Below are 26,189 nucleotides of genomic sequence, written 5' to 3'. Positions count from 1 at the left end.
GAGCTCCAGGAAGCTGAGGGATTTGGCACCTGAGAAGCGTCAGTACTAGGAGGACCGCTCACCCTCTATACAAGAGGTACTGATGCGTTGGTCTTCTGGCAGCCTGGTACCAGCTCTCGAGCCCCCTCAGATTCTGCCACTGACTCCTGCACCGTCCCCGTAACCTTTTCCGATGGAGGCTCTCGACGAGCGCATCAGGGCCATTCTTCCAGAGATTCTGGAGGGATTGCTGCGCCAGTCTACTTTGGTGCCAGGGGTGCTTGCGCCTTCTGCACTGTCTGTTGAGGCGGCATCTGGTCCTTCGCCTGTGGTGAGGTCCCCGCTTGCGGTATCAGCGTTGGCTGCCACCCGGGTCGACTCTCCTTCGACGTCAGCGAAGGAAGCTTCGCCGCAGTCCAGGCAGGGATCGACTTCTCGACATCTCCCTCGAGGTCGTTGTTCCTCAACGTCAAGACAGGCTCGGGTTCGGGCTGCTCTTAGTGAGCTTTTGTCCAATACCGATGATGAGCGCTCGTGGGAGGAAGAGGAAGATCCCAGATACTTTTCTGAAGAAGAGTCCTATGGGGTCCCCTCAGATCCTACTCTGCCCATTGAAAGAAGGATGTCTCCGCCTGAGAGTCTTTCTTTTTCCTCCTTTGTTTGGGAAATGTCTAAGGATATTCCCTTCCCTATGGAGGTTGTGGATGAGCCCAGGGCCGAGATGCTCGAGGTCTTGGACTATCCTTCTCCACCTACAGAGGTTGCAACAACTCCCTTGCATAACACACTCAGGGAAGTTCTTATGTGAAACTGGTCCCTAAAAAAGCTGTGTCCCAGTACAGAGTCCACGGAGAGCCGCTGATGGTGAAGTCTCAGCTACCTCATGATTCTATGGTGGTGGATTCTGCTCTCAGAAGAGCCAAGAGTACTAGAGACTATGCCTCGGCGCCCCCAGGCAGAGAGTTTAGAACCTTGGATTCTTTTGGGAGAAAAACGTATCAGGCCTCTATGCTTGCAGCCAAGATTCAGACATACCAGCTCTACATGAGCATCCACTTGCGGAACTCAGTAAGGCAACTGTCCAGTTTGGTCGAAGCGCTTCCTCCGGAGCTCGCCGAACTTTATCATCAGGTGGTCAGGCAGCAGAAGGCGTGCCGAAAATTCCTGGCCAGGGGTACTTACGACACTTTTGATGTGACATCCAGAATAGCTGCTCAAGGTATAGTGATGCGCAGACTCTCATGGCTGCGTGTCTCTGACCTGGATCATAAGATCCAGCAGCGAATGGCGGCTGTTCCTTGCTGGGGGGGATAACCTTTTTGGCGAAAAAGTAGAGGATGTGGTCGATCAGATCAAAAAGCACCATGATGCTATGGATTCTCTCTCCCGCCGGGCATCTTCTGCTACCACCTCCTCATCTAGGAGGTTTATTTGGAGGGAGGAGGAGTGCTCCCTATTCCTATAATAGGCGTAGGTATACTCCTGCTTCTCGGCAACCTACCCAGGCTCAGTCCCAGCGCGCTCGTTCTCGTCAACAGGGTGCGTCTAAGGCCCATCCGCCTCCCCACCCAAAGCAAGGGTCAGGCTTTTGACTGGCTCCAGTGCAGCATAGTCACAGTGCAAGTGTCCATACCGGACGACTTACCGGTTGGAGGGAGGTTAATATTTTTTCACCAAAGGTGGCCTCTTATAACCTCTGACCGGTGGGTTCTTCAAATAGTCCAGTTAGGATACACCCTCAATCTGGAATCCAAATTTCCAAATTGCCCACCAGGAACTCATTCTTACAGCTCCCAGCATAGGCAGGGAGAGGAAGTGCAGAGGAACTCTCCGCCCTTCTAAAGGCCAATGCGGTTGAACCTGTTCCACCAGGGGAAGAAGGGCTGGGATTCTATTCCAGGTACTTCCTTGTGCAAAAGAAAACAGGGGGGATGCATCCTATCCTAGACCTAAGGGCCCTGAACAAATTTCTAGTCCGAGAACAGTTCAGGATGGTATCCCTCGGCACCCTTCTTCCCATGATTCAGGAAAACGATTGTCTATGCTCTCTGGACTTAAAGGATTCCTATACTCGCATCTCGATACTCCCAGCTCACAGGAAGTATCTTCGATTTTGGTTGGGAACTCGGCACTTTCAGTACTGTGTACTGCCCTTTGGCCTCGCGTCTGCGCCCAGGGTTTTTACAAAGTGTCTGGCTGTTGTCGCAGCATCGCTACGCAGACTGGGAGTGCATGTGTTCCCTTATCTTGACAATTAGCTGGTGAAGAGCACCTCCGAGGCAGGCGCTCTACAGTCCATGCTGGCTCGAGCGTCTCAACAGATCACAGCTCGGCAGCTGTTAAGACTCTTAGGACACATGGCCTCCACAGATCATGCAACTCCCATGGCACGTCTAGATATGAGATCAGCTCAATGGACCCTAGCTTCCCAGTGGTGCCAGGCTACAGGGGATCTAGAGGATGTTATCCATCTCCACCGACTTTTGCAGTTCCCTTCAGTGGTGGACCATTCGATCCAATTTGATCTTGGGACAGCCATTCCAAATTCCTCAGCCTCAAAAAGTGCTGACGACGGATGCATCCCTCCTGGGGTGAGGAGCTCTTGTAGATGGACTTCACACTCAAGGAGCTTGGTCCTTTCAGGAAAAGGGTCTTCAGATCAACCTCCTGGAATTACGAGCGATCTGGAACGCTCTCAAGGCTTTCAGAGATCAGCTGTCCAACTAAATCATTCTGATTCAGACAGACAATAAAGTTGCTATGTATTACACTAACAAGCAGGGGGGCACCGGATCTCACCCTCTGTGCCAGGAAGCCATCTGGATGTGGCTTTGAGCGCGACATCACGGCATGTTTCTCCAAGCTACGTATCTGGCAGGCGTAAACAACAGTCTGTCCGACAGGTTGAGCAGGGTCATGCAACCTCATGAGTGGTCGCTAAACATGTACGTTGTCCACAAGTTCTTCCGAGCATGAGGCACCCCCTCGGTGGATCTTTTTGCCACTCAGATCAACCACAGAGTCCCTCAATTCTGTTCCAGACTTCAGGCCCATGACAGACTAGCGTCAGATGCCTTTCTCCTGCATTGGGGGAGAGGCCTTCTGTATGCGTATCCTCCCATACCTCTAGTAGGGAAGACTTTGCTGAAACTCGTGCAAGACCGTGGAACAATGATCCTGGTTGCTCCCTTCTGGCCTTGTCAGATCTGGTTCCCTCTTCTTCTGGAGTTGTCCTCCGAAGAACCGTGGAGATTGGAGTGTTTTCTGACCCTCCTCACCCAGAGCGAGGGGTCGCTTCTACATCCCAAACTCCAGTCTCTGGCTCTCACAGCCTGGATGTTGAGAGCTTAGAAGTGGCCTCTTTAGGTTTTTCAGAGGGTGTCTCCCGAGTCTTGCTTCCAGGAAAGATTCCACGAAAAGGTGTTATTCTTTCAAATGGAGGAGGTTTGACGTCTGGTGTGAGAGCAAGGCCCTAGATCCTTTTTCTTGTCCTACACGGACCCTGCTTGAATACCTTCTACATTTATCAGAGTCTGGTCTTAAAACCAACTCCATAAGAGTTCACCTTAGTGCAATTAGTGCTTATCATCAACGTGTAGAGGGTAAGCCTATCTCTGGACAGCCTTTAGTTGTTCATTTCATGAGAGGTTTACTTTTGTCAAAGCCCCCTGTCAAACCTCCACCAGTGTCATGGGATCTCAACGTCATTCTCACCCAGCTGATGAAAGCTCCTTTGACCCACTGAATTCCTGCCATCTGAAGTACTTGACCTGGAAGGTTATTTTCTTGGTGGTGGTTACTTCAGCTCGTAGACTCAGTGAGCTCCAAGCCCTGGTAGTGCATGCACCTTATATCAAGTTTCATCATAACAGAGTAGTCCTCCGCATTCACCCTAAGTTCTTACCGAAGGTGGTGTTGGAGTTCCATCTGAACCAGTCAATTGTCTTGCCAACATTTTTCCCCTGTCCACATACCCGCCCTGGTGAGGACAAGTTGCATACCTTGGACTGTAAGAGAGCATTGGCCTTTTACATGGAGCGGACAAAGCCCTATAGACCGCCCAGTTGTTTTTTTTCTTTTGATCCCAACAGGAGGGGAGTCGCCATCGGAAAATTCACAATCTGTAATTGGCTAGCGGATTGCATATCTTTTACTTATGCCCAAGCTGAGCTGACTCTAGAGGGCCATGTCACGGCTCATAATGTCAGAGCCATGGCTGCATCAGTGGCTCACTTGAAGTTAGCTTCCATTGAAGAGATTTGCAAGGCTTCAACGTGGTCATCAGTCCACACATTCACATCTCACTATTGCCTTCAGCAGGATACCCGATGCGACATTCGGTTTGGGCAGTTGGTGCTGCAGAATCTGTTCGGGGTTTAGAATCCACTCCACCCTTCTAGGCCCATTTCTGTTTTGTTCCAGGCTGCACTCTCACTTGTGTTTCTTTTCAGGTCAATCTCTGTTATGTCCTCGCTGTTGCAAGGCCCAATTGACCAATGTTCATTGTTTTGAGTGAGCCTGGGGGCTAGGGATACCCCAATCGTGAGAACAAGCAGCCTGCTTGTCCTCGGAGAAAGCAAAGATACATACCTGTAGCAGGTATTCTCTGAGGACAGCAGGCTGATTGTTCTCACAAACCTATCCACCTCCCCGTTGGAGTTGTTCTAGTTCTCTGGTTGCTTTTTATTAAACTGAGGATGTCACACTCGTGCAGCGGGCGGGAAGCTGTTCGCGCATGCGCGGTGTGCTCTGCCCGCGCACCAGAACATTCTGGAGAGATTTTTGTTTTGCTTGCAAAGTTTTGCTGGTTTCCTGGGCCGCCACGAACGTCGACCCAATCGTGAGAACAATCAGCCTGCTGTTCTCGGAGAATACCTGCTACAGGTATGTATCTTCACTTTATCCTCTTCCAAGTTGTTCTGGTTAATCACAGCAGTGACCAAGAGGGCAACTATTCTAGTCAAAGGGGGCTCATCACTAAAGAATAACCACAACATGAAGGTGGAACAGCTTCTGAAGCAGATCTTTGCCTCCTTTGTGGTTGGGTTTGAGTCCCCTGAGGCAGCATGGATGAAGTTGGGTGCATCCTTTTTGGCTGATGTGCTTTATCACATGGTCTGCATTTGTTCTTGGACTGTGGCATCAGTGCTAGTAGACCATAGGTGGCTCTGACTGCAGTACTGGATGGCCAATGCAGCCACCACGGCACATTTGAGTAAATTGCTCTTCAGGGGTCATTTACATATTCCACTAATTAGAAAAGAAAGACAGCCTGGTTGAAAAGTGAGGTGAAGGAAGCTATTAGGGCTAAAAGAAATGCCTTCAGAAAATGGAAGAAGGAACCGTCTGAAAATAACATGAAGCATCATGAGGAGTGTCAAAGCCAAATGCAAGGCGCAGATAAAGAAGGCCAAGAGGGATTACGAAAAAAAAGATTGCATTAGAGGCAAAAAAACATAATAAAAATTTTTTTTCAGTATATTAAAAGCAGGAAGCCGGCAAAAGAATCGGTTGGGCCGCTGGATGACCGAGGGTTAAAAGGGGCGATCAAGGAAGGCAAAGACATAGCGAAGAGATTGAATGAATTCTTTGCTTCGGTCTTCACTGAGGAAGATTTGGGTGGGATACCGGTGTCGGAAATTATATTTCAAGCGGACGAGTCGGAGAAACTTACTGACTTCACGGTAAACCTGGAGGACGTAATGGGGCAGTTCAGCAAACTGAAGAGTAGCAAATCTCCTGGACCGGATGGTATTCATCCTAGAGTACTGATAGAACTGAAAAATGTGTTTGCGGAGCTACTGCTAGTGATATGCAATTTATCCTTAAAATCGAGCATGGTACCAGAAGATTGGAGGGTGGCCAATATAACACCCATTTTTAAAAAAGGTTCCAGGGGAGATCCGGGAAATTATAGACCGGTGAGTCTGACGTCGGTGCTGGGGAAAATGGTAGAGGCTATTATTAAAAACAAAATTACAGAGCACATCCGAGGACATGGATTACTGAGACCGAGTCAGCATAGCTTTTGTGTGGGGAAATCTTACCTGACCAATTTACTTCAGTTCTTTGAAGGAGTAAACAAACATGTGGACAAAGGGGAGCTGGTTGATATTGTGTATCTGGATTTTCAAAAGGCGTTTGACAAGGTACCTCATGAAAGGCTACAGAGGAAATTGGAGGGTCATGGGATAGGAGGAAATGTCCTATTGTGGATTAAAAACTGGTTGAAGGATAGGAAACAGAGAGTGGGGTTAAATGGGCAGTATTCACAATGGAGAAGGGTAGTTAGTGGGGTTCCTCAGGGGTCTGTGCTAGGACCGCTGCTTTTTAATATATTTATAAATGATTTAGAGGTGGGAGTAACTAGCGAGGTAATTAAATTTGCTGATGACTCAAAGTTATTCAAAGTCGTTAACTTGCGACAGGATTGTGAAAAATTACAGAAGGACCTTACGAGACTGGGCGGCTAGATGGCAGATGACGTTTAATGTGAGCAAGTGCAAGGTGAAGCATGTGGGGAAAAAGAACCCGAATTATAGCTATGTCATGCAAGGTTCCACGTTAGGAGTTACGGCCCAAGAAAGGGATCTGGGTGTCGTTGTCGATAATACACTGAAACCTTCTGCTCAGTGTGCTGCTACGGCTTGGAAAGCGAATAGAATGTTGGGTATTATTAGGAAAGTTATGGAAATCAGGTGTGAGGATGTTATAATGCCGTTATATCGCTCCATGGTGCGACCGCACCTTGAGTATTGTGTTCAATTCTGGTCGCCGCATCTCAAGAAAGATATAGTGGAACTGGAAAAGGTGCAGCGAAGGGCTACTAAAATGATAGCGGGGATGGGATGACTTCCCTATGAAGAAAGACTAAGGAGGCTAGAGCTTTTCAGCTTGGAGAAGAGATGGCTGAGGGGAGACATGATAGAGTGGAGTGGAACAGGTGGATGTGAAGCATCTGTTCACGCTTTCCAAAAATACTAGGACTGGGGGGCATGCAATGAAACTACAGTGTAGTAAATTTAAAACAAATCTTCACCCAACGCATAATTAAACTCTGGAATTCGTTGCCGGAGAACGTGGTGGAGGCGGTTAGCTTGGCAGAGTTTAAAAAGGGGTTAGACGGTTTCCTAAAGGACAAGTCCATAAACCACTACTAAATGGACTTGGGAAAAAACCACAATTCCAGGAATAACATGTATAGAATGTTTGTACGTTTGGGAAGCTTGCCAGGTGCCCTTGGCCTGGATTGGCCGCTGTCGTGGATAGGATGCGGGGCTCGATGGACCCTTGGTCTTTTCCCAGTGTGGCATTACTTATGTATTTGGAAAAGGTCTTGGAAAAGTTAAGGGAGGACCTGGGTGAGGTCAAGTCATAACAGTCATAACAGTTTCTTGAGGACTGCTCTTATGTGGTGACTCACTCCACTGGGGGTAGGTCTTGGTCTAAGAACAAGGGCCAGTACCACCTTGTCAGGCAATCCTCAGGTGCCTTAGTGTCAAAGTCCCAGGAAGGGTTGCCCTTCTGGAGGGCATAAAGGGCAAGGGATTCCAAACTCTCATCCTTCTGAGTAGCAGTCAATAGTCCCCAGTGAAGATCAGCCCAGCCCCTTAGACATTTAAGGCTCTGACTATATTACCACAAGTTGGCCCTCATCATGTTCAACTGGTGGCTCTTGGAAATGTTTCATCAGGGGTATGCGCTGGAGTTTGCTGAACCTGTTTTTGATGCCTTTATGGCATCTCCTTGGAGCTCTTCCTTCAAGAGAGGTGGTATAAATTACTCTGCAGTAGTTACTTCAGCTGGAAGCCATGGAACCAGTCCCCTGCTAAGAACAGGGCCAGGGATGTTATTCAGTCTATTTCATGGTTCCCATAAAGGCAGCTCCTTTAACTCAACCTTGGATTTAAAAGGGGTCAATGTCTCTAAGCACCGTGGTTTTGGTTGCATACCGTTTGATCGGTGATAGCCTCAGTCAGGTTAGGCAAATTTATAACCTCACTGGACTTGGTGGAGGTATATCTTCAAATTCCCATATGGGAGTTTCACAAGTGGTTCCTGCATTTCTATATCATGAGCAGGCACCTCCAGTTCAGAGCTATGCCATTCAGTCTGGCAACAGTGCCACAAACCTTTTCCAAGGTCTTAGTAGTGATGGTGGTGCATCTGTACAAGCAGAGTACCTGGTTGATCCATGCGGATTTGAAAGCAGATTCAAAGGCAACTATCATGGAAGGGATCTATCTTCTAGAGAGGCTTGGATGGGTAGTGAATTATGCCAAGAATCATCCAGTACCCTTCCAGAACTTGGTGTACCTCAGAGTGCACTTTGATAACAGGTGGGGAGTGAAGACGCAGAAGAAAGAGTTGTATGCACTGGATGCCCTCCCCCCTCACAGATCTAGTTGGCAGCAACTCTGGAGGTGGAATTCAGCAACTCTGGAGGTGGAATTCAGGGTGATGGCCCATAATTGACCTCTGCAATGGATGTGGCTGTCTTACTGGGCTCCATGGTCCCAGGAGTCTGAAATCTATCTTCCACTTTCTGAGCTTCTATGTCAGAATATGGCTTGGTGGGGCAATCTTAGTCACCTACTCAAGGGAGTCCCTCTTGACTCCCCCAAATGAGTGGTTGTGACCACCGATGCAAGCCTTCAGGGCTGGGAAGATCATTACCTGGGAAGGCTTGCACAGGGCCAGTGATCATAACTGGAATTATCATAGTCCATCAATCACCTGGAAAAGAGGGTCATTTGCTTACTGCTTCTATGGTTCCTTCCCATGTTATGGAGGAAGGTAATCTGAGTAATGTTCAACAATGTTAAGGCAGAGGCTTACACCAACAAGCAAGGGAGGGTCCTGCAGTGTGGTGATGGCACTGGAAGCTGGCTGGCTTTGCAAATGAACGGAGTGGTACCTCTTAGTCATCTCAGTGGTGCACATTGCAGGGACAGAGAATGTTTAGGCAGATTTTCTCACCTAGAACTCCCTAGATCCAGGGAAATGGGAGCTGAGGACCTCAGCCTGTCAGCTCCTGGTGAATCACTGGGGCTCTTATATTTCAACCTGATGGTGTTGTACTAGAATGTGAAGTGTTTTCTCTTCAGCCACAGGAACGAGGCTGTCTTGGTGAGTATTTATGCTCTTATGAAGTCCTGGCCACAGCAGAAACCTTGGCCCCTGATCAGGAGACATCCTTTTTGTGATTCTAGTGGCTGCAGTTATTAGCTGTGGTATGCAGATCTTGTGTGCCCCTCACAAGTTCCCCATTTCCTCTCCCCTGGGGCTGGGAACTTCTGGTGCAGGGCCCAGTCATAATAGAAAACCTGGATCCCTTCAAGCTCTAGACTGGCCCTTGAAAGACACCACTTGAGGAACCAAAGTTACTCGGCTTCAGTCATTTCTACTCTGCTCAGGGCCTGGAAATATTCTACATTCTTGGTGTCTGTCTGTCTGGCAGAGTTTTGAGCACTGGTGCATTGATTGTAATGTTTCCCCATGGGAGGTAGAGGGGATATCCTGGAGTTTTTGCAGGAAAGCTTGGAGCAGGACTTGGCTCTTTGCCCCCTGAACATCCAAATGGTGGCTCTCTCATGTTTCTGGAATAAGGTCTGTGCAACCTCTCTAGAGGAGCAGATAAGTATTGTGTGCTTTTTGCACTGGATAAATTTGTCCTTCAATCCGGCCCATTGTACCACAGTGGGACCTTAATTTGGTTTTTAATGTCCTTGTAGGGCCACCATTCAAGACTTTGTAGAGAGCCTTCCTGAAGGATGTCACCCTTAAAACAGATTCCTTTTAATTTTTAGAAGTCTTTTATTGTGACACTACCCTCAAGGTAGTTTTCTGGTGGCCACTTGTTCAGCCTCATGGGTTAATGAGTTGCAAATTGTGTCTAGCAGGAACCCCTTCTTGTCCTTTTTCAGCTGATGTGGCCTCTATCTGAATAGTGGCATTGTACTTGCTGAAAGTGGTCTCTCCATCTAAGTTGTTCATCTTGTTCCAGGGGCCTCATAAGGGGCAGCCTTCCTCTAAGTTTTCTACAGCATAGTGAATTAAGGCTGCAATTGAGGCAGTCTATATAATTTATTAGAAGTCTGTTCTGGTTAGTCTGCAGGCTTATTCTACACAGGCTCAAGCGATCTCCTGGGCAGAGAACCAGATGGTTACTCCAGAAGACATTTGTTGGGTGGCAACGTCTTCGCTGCATTCATTTGTGAAGTACTGCAAGATTGATAAGCTAGCCAGGCCTTTGGCAGCATTGTGATTCAGAGGGCTTTGTCTTCTCTCTTCCAGTAAGGCATTGGTTTTGGATATTGTTGAAATTCTTTCAACAAATCCCAATAAAATTACATGTCCCAATAAATGTATATACAGAGAAACAAAAATTAGAGAAACAAAAATTGTAGAATTTTTTCTTTTTATTCAACTGTCAATTCCATGACAGAGCTATGCAATAATGTTGCATAGGAAGCAAGTATAGGTACAATCTCATTCAGTACAGAGATGAAGTTGCTTACTAATACAAATGTCTCCTTCCTTATATCTACATAATTCTGGCATCATCACACATTCCTTGCATTTTATTTAGCTCGTTACTAGTTTATCTCAAACCTTCTGGCGTCTAACTTTCTCTCCCCTTTTTTTCCCTTCTGCAGTACTATCAGACACCTGTTTCACATGTCTTGCCAACCTCTGTTCTTACTTTTATCTCATGGTCATGCTGTAGACATCCTGCCTCTACTCCCTTTTTACTCAGGGTTCTCAGTACATTCTTTTATTCTTAATAAAGGTTATTATAATGTCAGATTTTCAGTGTCAGCTATTCCAGCTGCACTTCTGGAGTCCATTTTATATTTGTGACTCCATTTTGTCAGTTTTAATATATACAATATCCCAATGATCTGGATGATATAGAAGTTGAAATTTATTCATACCTGTTAATTTCCTTTCCTTAAGTCCTACTAGACCAGTCCATGCCTGCCCTTGAAGACTATGGCACTGGGGGTAATTTTGGGATTTGCCTTCTTTGTTCCTGTGTTTCTGTATATAGTTAGTTCATTTGTGGTTTATTGAAATACTAGCCTTTGAGCCCTAAAAACGGGCTATTATAGGAAGGGGGGGTTGAAAGGCCCGCCCCCGCCGCCGAGTTCTCCGCTGCCCCTCCCCCTCCGAATTCGCGCCCCCCCCCCCCCCCCCCGAGCCGTCACCACCCACCTTCCACCCGGCTGGGCCCTCGCTCCGCTATTGAAACAGCGAGGGTCCGGGAACGCAGCACTGAGCTCTGCTGAGCTGCCGACGTCGGCCTTCGTTCTTCTTCTCTGCCTGTCCCGCCCTCGTGTGACGTAACGTCGTCGAGGGCGGGACAGAGGCAGAGAAGAAGAAGGAAGGGCGATGTCGGCAGCTCAGTGCTGCGTTCCCGGACCCTCGCTGTTTCAATAGTGGAGCGAGGGCCCGACCGGGTAGAAGGTGGGGGGAGCGTTAGATGGCGGTGTCCCTCCCTCAGAAATGCGCAGTACAGACCCTCTCTGTTCCGCCCCCCATCATCACGTATTGACGCGGGGGCGGGGCAGAGAAGGTCTCTACTGCGCATTTGCGAGTGAGTACGACACTCGCCTTTTATATATATTGATGCTGCTGTTCCAGATTGGAGGGGGGTGCAAAGTGAATTTAGTACTGCTTTGGCATTGGCATATTGGAAAGTTTTAGACTGCAGCAGCCCTTATACCGCTGATGTTCTATACCTCTAGCTCCATCTGCTGATAAGAGGTTGCAAACCATTGGTCTGGACTCTGCAAGAAAAGGAATTTAACAGGTATGAATACATTTCACCATGAGGTATGCTCCACATGCTTTGCCCACCATGCATTTGTTAGAAACCTATTTTAATTTAAAGGGACCAATTATTATTTAGTTTTCCAATACATAAGCAAGTTTTCTTCAGAATTGCTTAAAAAGACTCATTTGTAAAGTTTGCTTCTCTCATCCAAACATATGGGGGTTAATATTCAGCCGGCAGCAGTGAGTGTTTTTTTTTAGCTGCCATTGGTGTTATTCCTGGATATTCAATGTTGGGCTATGTCTGGGCACCAGTAGAGACCAGCTGTCTCTTATGTGGTTAAGTGCAATATTCAGCACTTAACACACAAGCAACACCACATAAAGATAGGACTGACTTTCATGCAGTTAAGTGCTGAATAGCCATTTCTAGCTGGTTAAATCACTTTGAATATTGACCCCATAGTAGGCAGGTTTTGGAAATAAGGAACAGTACCAGAATGGTCACAAAAGATTTGGGAAATAATTGGTATGGAGAAACTTACATGTACACTGAAAGGAAAAATAGAATGGATTAACAAGATTTGGGCCCTCTCTTTACATTTTCATTTTGTAATGCCTGTATACAAAGAGTTATGACCAAATAGGGATGGTTCTTTGTGGTTTTACTGGTCCACTTTTTGGTTTGTTGACTTACATGATAACTGTAATTTGTCATACGTTCTTAGGTTTGAGAATGGGAGGGTGAGAATTTTCAGTTGATTTATTATTTGTATGCCTATGCACTTTATAAAGATTATCTTTGATAGGTTGTACTTTGTTGGTCTTGGTTTTATGAGTATATTGCTGGTTCACCTATCAGATCTATGGCTGTACTATTGATGTGTGGTGTTGAAACTTGAATAAAAATATTTTAAAACAAAAAGGCTCATGAGTAAATTTTGAAATGTATTTTACAGATGAACACTGGAAAGCTGAAACAAAGGCCTATTCACTAGATCAGATTGTGAAAGTGTATGTAGGAAGTCACTGGTATGCAACTCACCTAAAAACATTGTTAAAGGTACATTCAGTAAGTTTATTTCAATTCTAGTCTACAGATAACAATTTCTTGAGGTTTGTTTTCATTTTATGGCTGCTCTGAATTACTTTTGAGGACAATTTTCAAAGGTATTTCCACACAAAAAACAGCAACAAGTGACATACTACATGGTTCAGTCAACAAGTGTCATCATACATAGCAACCATTAAGAAATCAATACAGTTTAGTGACTAGGTTTGACAATAAAGTTAACAAAGAATATGAACTACATGCCATAATCACTAAGAGCCAGCCCAGCAAGGATGGAGTATGGCAGCAGGTAGCATAGTTTGGAGGGGGAAAGCACACAGAACATACCTCATGGAATAGCTTCCAACCCCTCTGTGTATGTATGTTTCCGTGTATGTGTGTTTAGATCTGTGTATACATGTGTGTGTATGCATGTCTGTATCTGTATGTGTTCTTGTGCCTCTCTCTGTATGTTGTGTATATGCAACTGGGAGAGGATAGGAGAGGGGAAGGGAGTAATTTGAAATAACAGCTGTACTTCAATATATTAACACTTCTATGTTGCAGGCACTGGAATTCCCTCTCCCATAAAAATGCATTAGACCATTTTTGTGTGTGGGGGAGGGGGGGATTTATTTCTCTGGAACTCCTCTTTCTGAGGACAAGCAGGATGACTACATTGCCACGTATGGGTAACATCATCCAACAGAGCCTGGCACAGAAGCTACTCTGTGTTCTAGATCTTCTGAAGCCCTTTGCAATGCCATACCATACAAGTGCAGGTGCCTTCTCGTTCAAAGTGAGTGCATGGAACCAGTGTCCTTTTTTCATCTGCAGAGCAGAACAGTCAGGTTGTGGCAGGCTACAATCTGGTCTTGGGACTTCTGTTTGAAATTCTTCCCCCACAGAAAACGCTGACAGATGCGTCCAACCTCACGTAGATGGGCTTCACAGTGGTCCGCTCAGAAGACTTAGCCTCTCATGAATGTCCTGGAGCTGAAGGCCATTTGAAGCACTCTAAATGCTTTCAGAGATTGACTACTATACCAAATTAACCTCATTCAGATGTTCAATGTACTATGTCAATAAGCAGGGAGGCTCAGTTTCATACCTCTTCTGTTAGGAAGCAGTTGAGATATTGCAATGGACCTCTAGCCATGGCATGTAGCTCATAGCCACATGCCCGGTGGACAAACTGAGCAGGGTAATGCAACCACATGAATGTTCTATAAATAAGGGTGTTGCCTGCAAGATCTTCCTAGAGTGGGGCACCTTCTTGGTGGATCTCTTTGTCACTCATATCAACAACAAGTCCTCTAGTTTTGTCCAGGCTGAGATCATTCAACAGACTAGCATTGAATGCCTTTCTTCTCCATTGGGAGAAAGGCCTTCTGTATGAGTATCCTTCAATAGCTCTTGTGGGGAAGACTTTACTAAATATTCAAGCAGGATTGAGGGACCATGATCCTCATCACACCTTACTAACCAAGACAGATATGGTTCCCTCTACTTCTGGAATTAGCTTCTGAAGACCCTTGGAGACTGGACAGTTTTCTGACTCTTATCACTGAGAACAAGGAGTCTTTCCTGCATCACAAACTCCACTCCCTAGCCCTCACAGTGTGGATGTTGAGAATATAGCGCCAGCATCCCTTCAATTGCATGAAGGCATCTCCTAAGTCTTGCTTGCTTCTAGAAGAGTTTCCAATAAGAGGCCATATAATTTCAAGTGGAAGAGGTTTCTTGTCTGCTGTGAGGGCCAGGCCTTAGAGCCATTTTTTTGCCCTACACAAAAACTGCTTGAATACCTTCTGCACCTTTCTGAGTCTGGCCTCAAGACCAACTCTGTAAGTGTTCACCTCAGTGCAACTGGTGCTTACCATCACCATGTAGAAGGGAAGCCTATCATTGTACAGCCTCTAGTTTGATTTATGAGAGGTTTGCTTTTGACAAAACTGCCTGTGAGGGGTTATACAGAGCACTGATCCTCCCCCTTAAGAAGGATCCCTCAGGTAGTCTGAACCACCTCAAAACCATTAGCCCTGCCTAGAGAAGAAGTGAGATGGGAGGACAGGTAAGGGCAGGAACTAGGAAATATAAAATACAGGGCCAGAGTGGGATTACGTAGGCCCAGGGAAGGAAGAACTGAAGCTCCAGCATATGCCTTTATGACAAACATTTAACTACTGTGACATGTCCAAGGTAAACCAACCTTTTGATTTGAAGACTTGGAAGCCCTGTTCTGAGGTCTGGCTGGTGCCAGACCTGGAGACCTAGAGAGAGAAACTTACAGAGTATGTTTGGGGCATGGCAGTCACATTCCATGGACTGTGGTTTAGGCCTGTCAGCCACAGGCCCATGTTGAGACTTTTCATAGAATTATGGAGAATTTACCTAACCCTGTGAAGTAACAGGCTTCAGGACTAAGGGAATAAAGCGCTTGCCTTATTTTACAACCTTGTCTGGCTGTGTTTTTTTGAAGACCCGCCCTCAACCCTCGCTCACAGTATTACATGTTGTGGCAGCAGTGTGATTTGGAGCTTTTCCTGCCTGAGGAAGCTGGATCCATTGACCACTAGGGCTCCGGGCTTATTAACAATACTACGCTGGGCTGTTGGGCAAAAGGGGTTAGCCCTGCCCTAGTTAGAGGGGGAAGTATAGCTAGTGCCAGACAGGCAGATTTTATTACTGTATACCTGTGTACTGAGTGGTTCCGGCCACTAACTATACAGCAAAAGTATAGAAAGGCTACTCTAGGCCTTGGTGGAGGGCCATCAGCAGCTGCAACAAGCAGTACAGAGGAAATGAGAGTACTAGCAAAACTCCCAGAGATCTCTGGAAGCTCAGCAGAGTTCTCTGACCCAGGTGACAAGTCTTGCAGTCTCCCAGTTTGCACTCTCTGGTTCCAATGTTACCAAACATGGTACCTGAGGATGATCCGAATTATTTCCTGACCAATTTTGAAAGAACTTCCAAAATAACACAACAGATGTACAGATCAGTAGGACTCAAAGCAGCGGCATACCAAGGGTGGGGCGGTCCACGCCGCTGGAGGGGTACAGAGAGCAGCCGCGCGCCTGTCGGCTCCGCTGGTACCCTGCTCCCTCTGCCCCGGAACAGGTTATTTCCTGTTCCGGGGCGCAGGGAGCCAGCAGAGCTGAGAGCCGCGCAGCTGCTCCCAGCAGCCAAGAATGCACCCGGGGGGGGGGGGGGGGGGTGCGCATCGGTGATCCGCCCCGGGTGGCAGCCGACCTAGGATCATCACTGACTCAAAGCATTTCATAACAAGCATTGCCTCCACTGTATGCAAATGTCTCTCATGAATATTCATTGTCAATATCCTGATAAACCTGACTGCCTTGGGTAACTCCAGGACCAGGTTATCCTAACTACCATAAGAGGCAGACACGGTTGTAGAATTAACATTATAATTTTATTTGTATTTGAGTAATAACAGAGAAAATGCTATTAAAAATTATATTACAAAGCATAACTTCTGCTGTAAATCAACCAGTAGTAAATAATGGTAATAAACAATATTAAGTGCATTTTTATAATATACCACTGCATTCTTCAAAACAGAAGGAGCAAGTTCCCACAAACCATCTTTCTCTTTTGATCTAGGCACAGGAAAAAAAAAAGCTTTCAAATGCTCCCTGGTTTCAACCCTAATACATGTTAAATGTGGGATATGAATTTCATAAATAAATAAATAGAAACTCTAAATGTTGAGCACCTGATTCTCATAACATGATGTCTGCTTTAGTGGCCCAATACCAGGTGTATATTGGGGTACAAGGCTCCAGTATATCTGTTCTCCCTCATATATAAATAACTATGAATCTATTCTATCTAACAGCGTCCACTACAGTAGTAAATAGAATTTCTATTATCTATTATAAAGAAGGAGCGACAGACTCAGAAGGCTAGAACTTGTGATATGAGAAAAAGTAATTTTATTATAGCTTACCAATGGATAGCTATTTCAGATTAGGTAGTACAGCAAATCAAGGAAAGTCAATCAGCATAGGCCTCAGGCTTTTTCTCAGAAAGATTACTCCGGTCACAATTCGTGAATGCGCAGTAATACATCTCTGATTCCTAGTGATTTGGTTACATCTTATGTACTTTTTCTATTACATTGAAGTCTATTGAAACCTCGTCATTTTGCATCATTTGCTCCACCTTTTCAAAGTTCCCCTAATGCAAGTTTCGTGATAGTTTCAAGTTCTTTCTTTACACCATCTGGCTTTCTGTTTATTTTCACTTATTTCTTATGTAATCTATATTTATAATTATAATTCACAATAAATCATCACATTTTCTGTGTATTCAGGGTCATTTGTGTTTGCACTTTCAACCACAAGTTTCGTTTATCTTTACTCTGTTCCATATTCCCCTAAATTCCAGTTCATTTATATGTCACTTATCCCATAGACAGATATTTTAGTTGCTCTGTTAAATTGCCCAGTAGCTAACAGGCAAGCTCTTATCTCATGTTTCTCAGTGAAGAAACAATGAACATCTGTCCTCTGTTGCTGAGTTTATTAGAGCACTTCTGCTTTCGCTGTTAGCAAAGACAGGTTTGTTTCATTCGGCCTTTTAATCTTGAGGCCTAGCTACACACACACAGATATCCAAGCTTGTTCAGCTTCATATAGGGTCTCAGGTCATGTCCAGCATAAGGCCTGGAGCCCCCATATTAACACAGGAGAAAAAAAATCTCTGCACGAATATAACACATGCTAGGATGTCCCTGTAACCAGCCCCTCCAACTGACCACTGATTAAGATTTATAACAAATTACTACTCAACCTATAAAAAGTTATTCCGCTATTATACTTCCTCTGTGTACATCCGTATGCTGTACACTCTGGCATGTTTGAAAATATACGTGAGATTAAATAAAAATGCTACCAACAATAAAGAACGACAAGGTGGATGCAGCACCTCATAGGTGTGCTTGCTTTGTTTTGAGTGAACAGGGATGACAGCTGCGCTGGGAAGAGGAAAGGGGAAGGATTGATCTAATTGGTTTCAGCGTTCTGAGGTCACTTCATCTCCTCCTTGGTAGTAGCTCTGGTTCCCTTCCTCTCTCACACTCTTCTTTCTGACAGCAGATGATCTACCAGGGAAAAATCTCCCTTGGGAGTCACTTAATTTGCACATCTGAAAGGACTCCTAAACATTTGGGCTCTAGATAAGTGCCTATTTGGCCTATGCCTTAATCCTGCTCTGCTGCCACCTGATGTACGTGAATTGAAAGGTTTTATTCTTGGTAGCGGTCACTTCAGCACAGGGTCAACAAGCTTCAGCAGAGATGCCAAGGGTGGCCCATCCCAATGCTGGATACTGAAGGCCCAATGAGTGAGATTTTTCTCACGATGCATTTGAGTACAAATTTGGAAACATCTACATACTGTATTGTTTTGCAAATGAAATAAGCACTACAAAATGATGTTTAGCTTCCTCGTTTCTCCAGTACAAGCAGGGGGTCACAGAGCAAGAGTCAATTCTTAGTATACTGACTTCCATTGCCAGGGTCAACCTCTTTCCCTCTGTCTTCAGGTATCTATACCAGTGTTTCCGAAGTCTATCCTGGAGTACCCTCTTGCCAGTCAGGTTTTCAGGATATCCACAATGAAAATGCATTAAAGATTTGCCTCTATTATACACAACATTCTTTCACGCACCTTCATTGTGGATATCCTGAAAACTGACGGCAAATGGGTACTCCAGAACCAACTTGGGAAATACTGCTCTAGACCAAGCCTGGTACTTCCACCATGTTGCTGCTGACAGACTCCAGAACAACAACAAAAAAATCAATCAACTTTCCAGCTTGCATCTGCAAAACAAAAAAACCTTCCTGAGTCAAAGTGAGATGCCAGGGCAATGAAAAGCCTTCTTCTCTGAGGACAAGCAGGCTGCTTGTTCTCACATGTGGGTGACATCCAACGGCAGCCCCAGGACCAGAGAATCTCCCTAGCAACAAAAGTTTGCTAGCCTCGCACTCCCGTGCGTACTGCGCATGCGCGACCGTCTTCCCGCCTACAGTGCGAGCATGCGCCTCAGTCTTGTTTTTTTCCACGGCTCGGGACGCTGCTTTGCTGCTGTTCTCTGCCCCAGAGACCTCCTCGCTGCGGTTCTACAAGTCTTTCGCTAAAACTTTTTGCTGTATTTCGGCTCTTTGTTCGAATTTTCTCGTTTTTTTTCCCCTCTTTTAAAAAAAGAAAAAAGGAAGTTCCTTTATTTTTCAGTAGGACTTTTGCTCCCGCTAAGTTTTCTTTCTTTTTCGTTAGCGGCCATTTTGGGCCGCCCGCGCAGATCTTTTCCTTTTTGGTGCTGCTTTCTCAGGCACCATCGCGTTCCACCTTGCCGGCGTGATTTTCACGCCCATGCCGCGAAGCCTGCCAGCAGCTTCAAGAGGTGCACGCGGTGCAGCCGGACCATTTCGCTCACTGACAGACACGCTTCATGTCTTCAGTGTTTGGGAGCTGATCATCGTCCCAACGCCTGTATGCTGTGCCTCCAGTTAAAGAAGAGGACTCAGGCGGCGAGATTGGCTCAGTGGAACTCTTTGTTCGGAGCCAAGTCCGGTTTTTCGGAATTGGCGGAGCCAGCGGTACCGAGGTCATCACAGGCATCGATGTCGGTATCAGAGGGTGCATCGACGTCCGGAGCGCAGGTGAGAGCTGTCCAGGAGTCCCATGCTGGTAGCAGTGAACCATCGAGCAGGTCTCCACCTGTCTCGAGGGCTCCTGGTTCTTGGCTGGCCTTGCCTGTTGCAAGCCTCTGTTGACCATTGTTTGTTGTTTTTGGTGAGCCTAGTAGCTAGGAATTCCCATATGTGGTAATGTAGTCATCTTGCTTGTTCTTGGAGAAAGCTAAGTTACTCGCCTGGTGTTCTCCGAGGACAGCAGAACACATTACCACATACCCTTCCTCCTTCGCTAGAGTTGTATTCCTTAAGCTTTTTTACTATGCTGTTGATCCCATGTGCTTACATTGAGCGGTAAGGCACCTGCACATGTGCGGAATGGCACCACCAAGGGCGTCAGTAAGATCCAGAATACTGGGTAGTATCTGTGCTGGGCTTCATCAGATGACATCACCCATATCTGGTAATATGTGTCCTGCTGTCCTCAGAGAACATCTGCTACAGGTGAGTAACTTTGCTGTCTGATCTGAACTATTTTCAAACTTGTTTCTTTTCCTCTGTATTTCAAAGTTTACCAGGAAAATGCAGGAAATTTGTGTCCATGCTGTGAAGTAGATGCAAAATGTACGTGTGAATCTATTTTTGGAAATTTCAAAATGATAGAAGCATTTAAATACTTATGCACCGTGGAGGTTACGTGATGCTGTGAGCAGCAGCAGACATGTTTGTAGATAGCTGCTCGGGACCCTATCCTCAGTTTGAAATCTAAGTGCTCTTAAAGGTGGCTTGGACAGATCATAACACGGGGTACCTTCTCTAGTATATGGACAGAATAGAGCTACATGTCTGAATCCAATATGGTGCCTGCCTTCTCCCCGCAACAGTCACAGCCATGCTCAGCCAATTTAATCTCAGAGCATACAGAATCAGTGGTCTGGGCCCTTGACTCTCTTTTCCAACAGCTCTCAGAGCAAATGTTGGGTATTGCAGCACTTACCTTGAATCTTATCTGGCGTACAGGAGAGTTGGAAAAAAGGTCTCCAAAGAAGAGGATATGCAACAGGAGCAGGCCATGACCTTAACAAACATGGGCGGGCTCAACAGGCACTCCAAGAGAACTGCTCCAGATGAGATAACTTGAGGTTCCTCGGACTGCCTGAATCAATTCCTGAGCACAATTTGCACCAAACTTTGGAGACCTGGCTATTAGATAACTTTTCAGAAGCAGGAGAGGGTGGCGCCATTTGACTAGAATGGGCCCACCAAATTGGAGCTAGGTATATTCGAGACCTGAGGCCATACATTGTAATCATGAAATTCCATTGCTTTGTACAGAAGGCTGCAGTGCTAAGACTTTACAAAAATTGCAAGGATCAGGTTCAATATGATGATGAAACAGTGAAACTCTTTCAGGATTATTCCCAGCATTGGCAGCACAATGTCACGCCTTTTCAACTGTTTGCTCCATTTTGGTACAAAAACAACAGCATTTCATGCTGCAATACCCAGCCACCCTCAAAGTTCACAATAATGGGCAATGAATCTCGCATGCCACCCCAGAGGAGGCGCAAGAGTGGCTTAATCGTTTGGAACCTACTTGAACAGTTTATTTAGCCACTGCTGGATATGGCAGGTGAAAGTAGACTACAAGTTATGTTTGGGAGGCCATGGTCACAAACATTTCTTCTTTTTTTTCCATGCTAAACTAAACTAAAACACATCAATGCTCCGTCATCATCGCTATCACCAAGTGTACATTGGGAAAAAAATTACATTCAAACATAACCCCTGATCAAAACAATACAAATCCTTAACACTAAACATCTAACCTGTTTTTTAGACTGCTTCCCCCCGGGAGGGATCAAACACGCACAAGCTGCTCCACCAGGAGCCAGAAATGACATACATCAACGTGGACGCTCTACAATTTAAATGAAAAGCACACGGTCATGTGAGTACACTCCCCACTCGATTTCTCTATTCAAGCCCCTCAGAAAAGTGGTATCCCACATGTAGATAAATCGTTGTTTCTTATATTACAAACTTTGCTTGAGGAGACCACTAAACCCAGACACTTGCAAAAGAACTACAAACCGTATATCAGACACCTTATGCTGACATTGGTGCCAGTGAAAAATTAAAGGGGCATCCTTTTTCCTTGTTCTGATGTTGCATGGACCTCTTGTAAGGCACACGTTCCTTTGATACATCCTTCTGAAGAAGCAGTAATTGCGAAACTCTGCATTAGTTAAGGAATAAAAAGAACTGAAGTGCTGCATGCATCGTATGATGTTTGGTTTGGATGAAAGATTCAGGTCTTTTATTGATAAATGATTATATTGCATGAATTGCACCGTGGGAACTTGGAGGCAAGAGTTTGACGGATTAACAGTGTTTGAGGGTTAAGTTCCAATGGACTGATGAACTATGCGAGAAGTATTCAATAATTATCCTCAACGATTGTGCAGTGTTTAATTACTAAGGACAACTACATACTTACTTTTAGTATATATTTGGAAAATTGTGTATGTTATGTTATGTTATGCCATCAGGTGTTTTGAGTTTAACATCTTTATAAAGCACTGTATTTTTCAGGTGGAATTCATATAGAAAAATAAACATCGATAGAACATATGCTCTGTTTAGCTATATTATATATATAGTTTAAAGCTTTTTTATGTTCTGATGTGGGAGTTTAAATTCATAGTATTAAGTGAATATGACACGTTAAATGATTTATGTGCTTGGTGTAGGGGTAGTAATTTTGAGGCACTAGTACATGGTTTTTCCTTGATTTGTAGGGATTAGATATTATAAATTAAAATTTTACTGCCATACCCTCGACCATTCTTCTAACTTTTGGAGATCCGTTCTCATTGTTTCTACTCCATCCAGGGTATCCACTCTATTGGCTATCTTCATGTCATCCACAAAAAGGCAAACCTTTCCTTCCAACCCTTCAGCAATATCTCTCACAAATATATTAAACAGAATAGGCCTCAGCACCAACCCCTGAGGAACTCCACTGCTCACCTTCCTTTCCTCCAAGCTGATTCCATTTACCACCATCCTCTGTCACCTGTCGGTCAACCAGTTTCCTATCCAGTTCACCACTTTTGGTCCTAAGTTCAGCCCTTTCAGCTTATTCACATGTCTTCTGTGGGGGACTGTATCAAAGGCTTTGCTGAAATCTAAGTAAATTACATCTAGCGCACGTCCTTCATTTAGTTCTTTGGTCACCCAGTCAAAGAAGTCAATAAGATTCATTTGGCAGGATTTTCCTTTGGTAAAACCATATTGCCTTGGGTCCCGTAACCTGTTGACTTCTAGAAAGTTAACTATCCTTTCTTTCAGCAGCGACTCCAGTATTTTTCCTACCGCAGACGTGAGACTTACCGGTCTGTAGTTTCGCACTTCTTCCCTGTCTCCACTTTTGTGAAGAGGGACTGCATTTGCTCGTCTCCAATCTCACGGAACCTTTCCCGTCTCTAAAGATCTATTAAATAAATCTTTAAAAGGTCCCGCCAGGACCTCTCTGAGCTCCCTCAGTGTTCTGGGATGTATCCCATCCAGCCCCTTAGCTTTGTCCACCTTCAGATTCTCCAGCTGTTTATAAACTCTTTCTTCTGTAATGGCGCAGTATCCACTCTATTCCCAGATATTCTCTTGGCAGCCAACTGCAGTCCTTCACCAGGATTTTCCTCCGTGAACACTGAAGAGAAGTAATTGTTTAGCACATTCGCTTTATCCTCCTCACTCTCCACATAGCCATTCTCATTATCTTTCCATCTCACAATTCCATTTCTATCTTTTCTCCTTTCTCCAATATATCTGAAAAAGATCTTGTCACCTCTCTTTACATCTTTAGCCATTTTTTTTTCTTCCTCTTGCGCTTTCGCTAGCTGTATTTCCCTCTTCGCTCCTTTGAGTTTACTCTAATAGTCTTTTCCGTGATCCTCTCATTGCATTCTTTTGTATTTCTTGAACAAAGCCTCTTTTGCTCTTATTTTTTCAGCTACTTGTTTGGAGAACCATATAGGCTTCCTGTTTCTCGTGTTTTTGTTTACTTTCCTCGCGTAAAGATCAGTTGCCATATTTATAGCAGCCTTTAGCTTTGACCACTGATTTTCCATTTCTCCTATGCCTTCTCACGCCAACAGCTCCTTCTTCAGGTATTCCCCCATTTTATGAAAATCAGTACGTCTGAAATCTAGTACTTTGAGTTTTGTGCATCCGCACTCTGCCTTTGCCCTTATATCAAACCATATCGTGTGATGATCACTATTACATAGGTGGGCACCCATCCGGATATTGGAAATACTTCCTCCATTTGTGAGCACTAGATCCAGCATTGACCCTTCCCTTGTGGGTTCCATCACCATTTGTATGAGCAAGGCACTTTGTCAGGCATCCACAATCTCCCTAGTTCTTTCCAATTCTGCAAACAGGATGTTCCAATCCATCAGGCAAGTTGAAGTCTCCCAACAGTAGCACCTCCCCTTTCATACCAATCTTTTGAATATCTTCTATCAGGTCCTTGTCTAACTTTTCCGTTTGTGCTGGAGGTCTGTAGATGCCCATGTGGATACAGGTTCCATCTTCTCTTTCCAAGACAATCCATAAAGCTTCTTCCTTTCCCCTGGTTCCCCACATTTCAGCTGCTCTGATATTGTGTCCCACATACAGAAGCCACTCCTCCACCTCTTCGGCTCTCTCTATCCTTCCTAAATGTGATGCACTTGGTGAGTAGAAACCCAAGGGAGCTGTATGTCCTAGGAAGTGAGAGGCTGATATGCACAGATGGGGAGTGGGACCTTGAGGTGATGGTGTCTGAGGACCTTAAAGCAAAATACCAGTGTGACAAAGTGGTGGCTGTAGCCAGAAGGATGCTGGGCTGCATCGAGAGAGGAGTAACCAGCAGAAGAAAGGAGTTGATGCCCCTGTACAAGTCACTGCTGAGGCCCAACCTGGAGTATTGTGTTCAGTTTTGGAGGCCATATCTTGCTAAGGATGTAAAAAGACTAGAAGCGGTCCAGAGGAAGACGACAAAAATGATATGGGGCTTGCACCATAAGAAGTATGAGAAGAGACTGGAAGACCTGAATATGTGTAGCCTAGAGGGAAGAAGGGGCAGGGGAGATATGATACAGGCGTTTAAATACATGAAAGGTATTAATATAGAAACAAATCTCTTCCAGAGAAGGGGAAATGATAAAACTAGAGGACATGAGCTGAGATTGCAGGGTAGTAGACTTAGGAGTAATGTCAGGAAATTCTTTTTCACAGAGAGGGTGGTCGATGCCTGGAATGCCCTTCCAAGGGAGGTGGTAGAGACAAAAACAGTGACAGAATTCAGAAAGGCGTGGGATGAACACAGAGGAACTCTATAAGCAGTATAAAATGTTTTGTACATTTTTGGGATCTTGCCAGGTATTTGTGACCTGGATCGGCCACTGTTGGAAACAGGATGCTGGGCTCGATGGACCTTTGGCCTTTCCCAGTATGGCAATACTTATGTACTTAGAAAATAGATGGTAGAAAACAAAGATAATTTTTTTAAAAAACCTTAAATGGCTGCAGTGGGTGAATGTGTGAGTTATGCTTGGATGGCTACGGCTGTAAAGAACTAAGGCTGGTGTCAGGCAGACTTTGTAGGTCTGTGTCTGTATATGGCAATCCGGTTTAGGATACGGTGAAAAGAGCTTCAATGGCAACTTCAATAGCTAGAACCCAGGACAGTGCTGGGCAGACTTTTATGGCCTGGGTCCCGCAAATGACAAGACTGATTTGGATAGGCTGGAGTGGGCTTTGACGGCAACTCCAGTTGATGGAACATAAGGATAGAGCTGGGCAGACTTCTATGGTCTATGTCCCAGAAATGCCAAAGAAAGACTCATGATAAAGTATATAATATCACATTCTTTGTTGATTTAATCATGAATTGATAATGTGTGTGACTATTGGGCAGACTGGATGGACCGTTAAGGTCTTTATCTGCCATCACTTACTATGTTACTATGGGAAGCAGTTGGGAAGGGCTCTGCAACACTACTTGTGGCACGGCAAGAAGCCGAGATCACCGCTCAGGGTGTTGCAGACCCCAATCCAGCATGGTGGGATGGGCCTCCTGAATATAAAATATTTTTCAGTGGCAAGCCAGATGAGACATATAAATGACTGGTATCGACAAACAAAGGCCTTCACATGCACCAACTTTGAGACACAGCAGGAGCCCAGAACTCACATCAGTAGCATCCTTCATGGTTTGACCACTTTACGCAAAGGTGTATTAACTACTCTGCTTAATAAATTCAAACGAACAATTGCAACTGGCAACAACATACTCCTTCTACAATTTGACATGTCCAGTGCATTCGACATGGTAAGCCATAATATACTATTAAACATTCTGGAATACTTCGGAGTTGGAGGCAACGTTCTCAATTGGTTTAAAGGCTTTCTAACTACAAGATCATACCAAGTGAAATCTAACTCGAATACGTCAGCTTTATGGATACCGGAATGCGGAGTTCCCCAGGGATCCCCACTCTCCCCGACCCTAAAGAATTCTTTCGCTCCATTACAGCACTGTGATGTTTATGAAAATAGAACTGAGGCAGAGGAAAAAGCAAAGTTGGAACAAAAAGATATGAAGGTACCTAAAGTGAAAAGACATCCCCAAATTATTAATGTTGAAACACATACCAGGAAATATAGATG

General features: G+C 45.1%; 1 protein-coding gene across 1 annotated transcript in view; it reads left to right on the top strand.

Annotated features, from left to right (window-relative positions):
* KCTD19 (potassium channel tetramerization domain containing 19) overlaps positions 1-26,189 on the top strand; it is a 580,310-nt gene that overhangs the window by 338,580 nt on the left and 215,541 nt on the right. The window contains exon 8 of the mRNA XM_030205019.1: positions 12,717-12,820. Within this exon, the coding sequence (XP_030060879.1) occupies positions 12,717-12,820 (104 nt within the window). The remainder of the gene's footprint in view (positions 1-12,716; positions 12,821-26,189) is intronic.

The sequence above is a fragment of the Microcaecilia unicolor genome, chromosome 5 (genome assembly GCF_901765095.1).
Source record: "Microcaecilia unicolor chromosome 5, aMicUni1.1, whole genome shotgun sequence".
In the NCBI taxonomy this organism is placed as follows: Eukaryota; Metazoa; Chordata; class Amphibia; order Gymnophiona; family Siphonopidae; genus Microcaecilia; species Microcaecilia unicolor.
The sequence above is the reverse complement of the archived record's forward strand: the minus strand, read 5'-3'. Positions and strand labels throughout refer to the sequence as shown.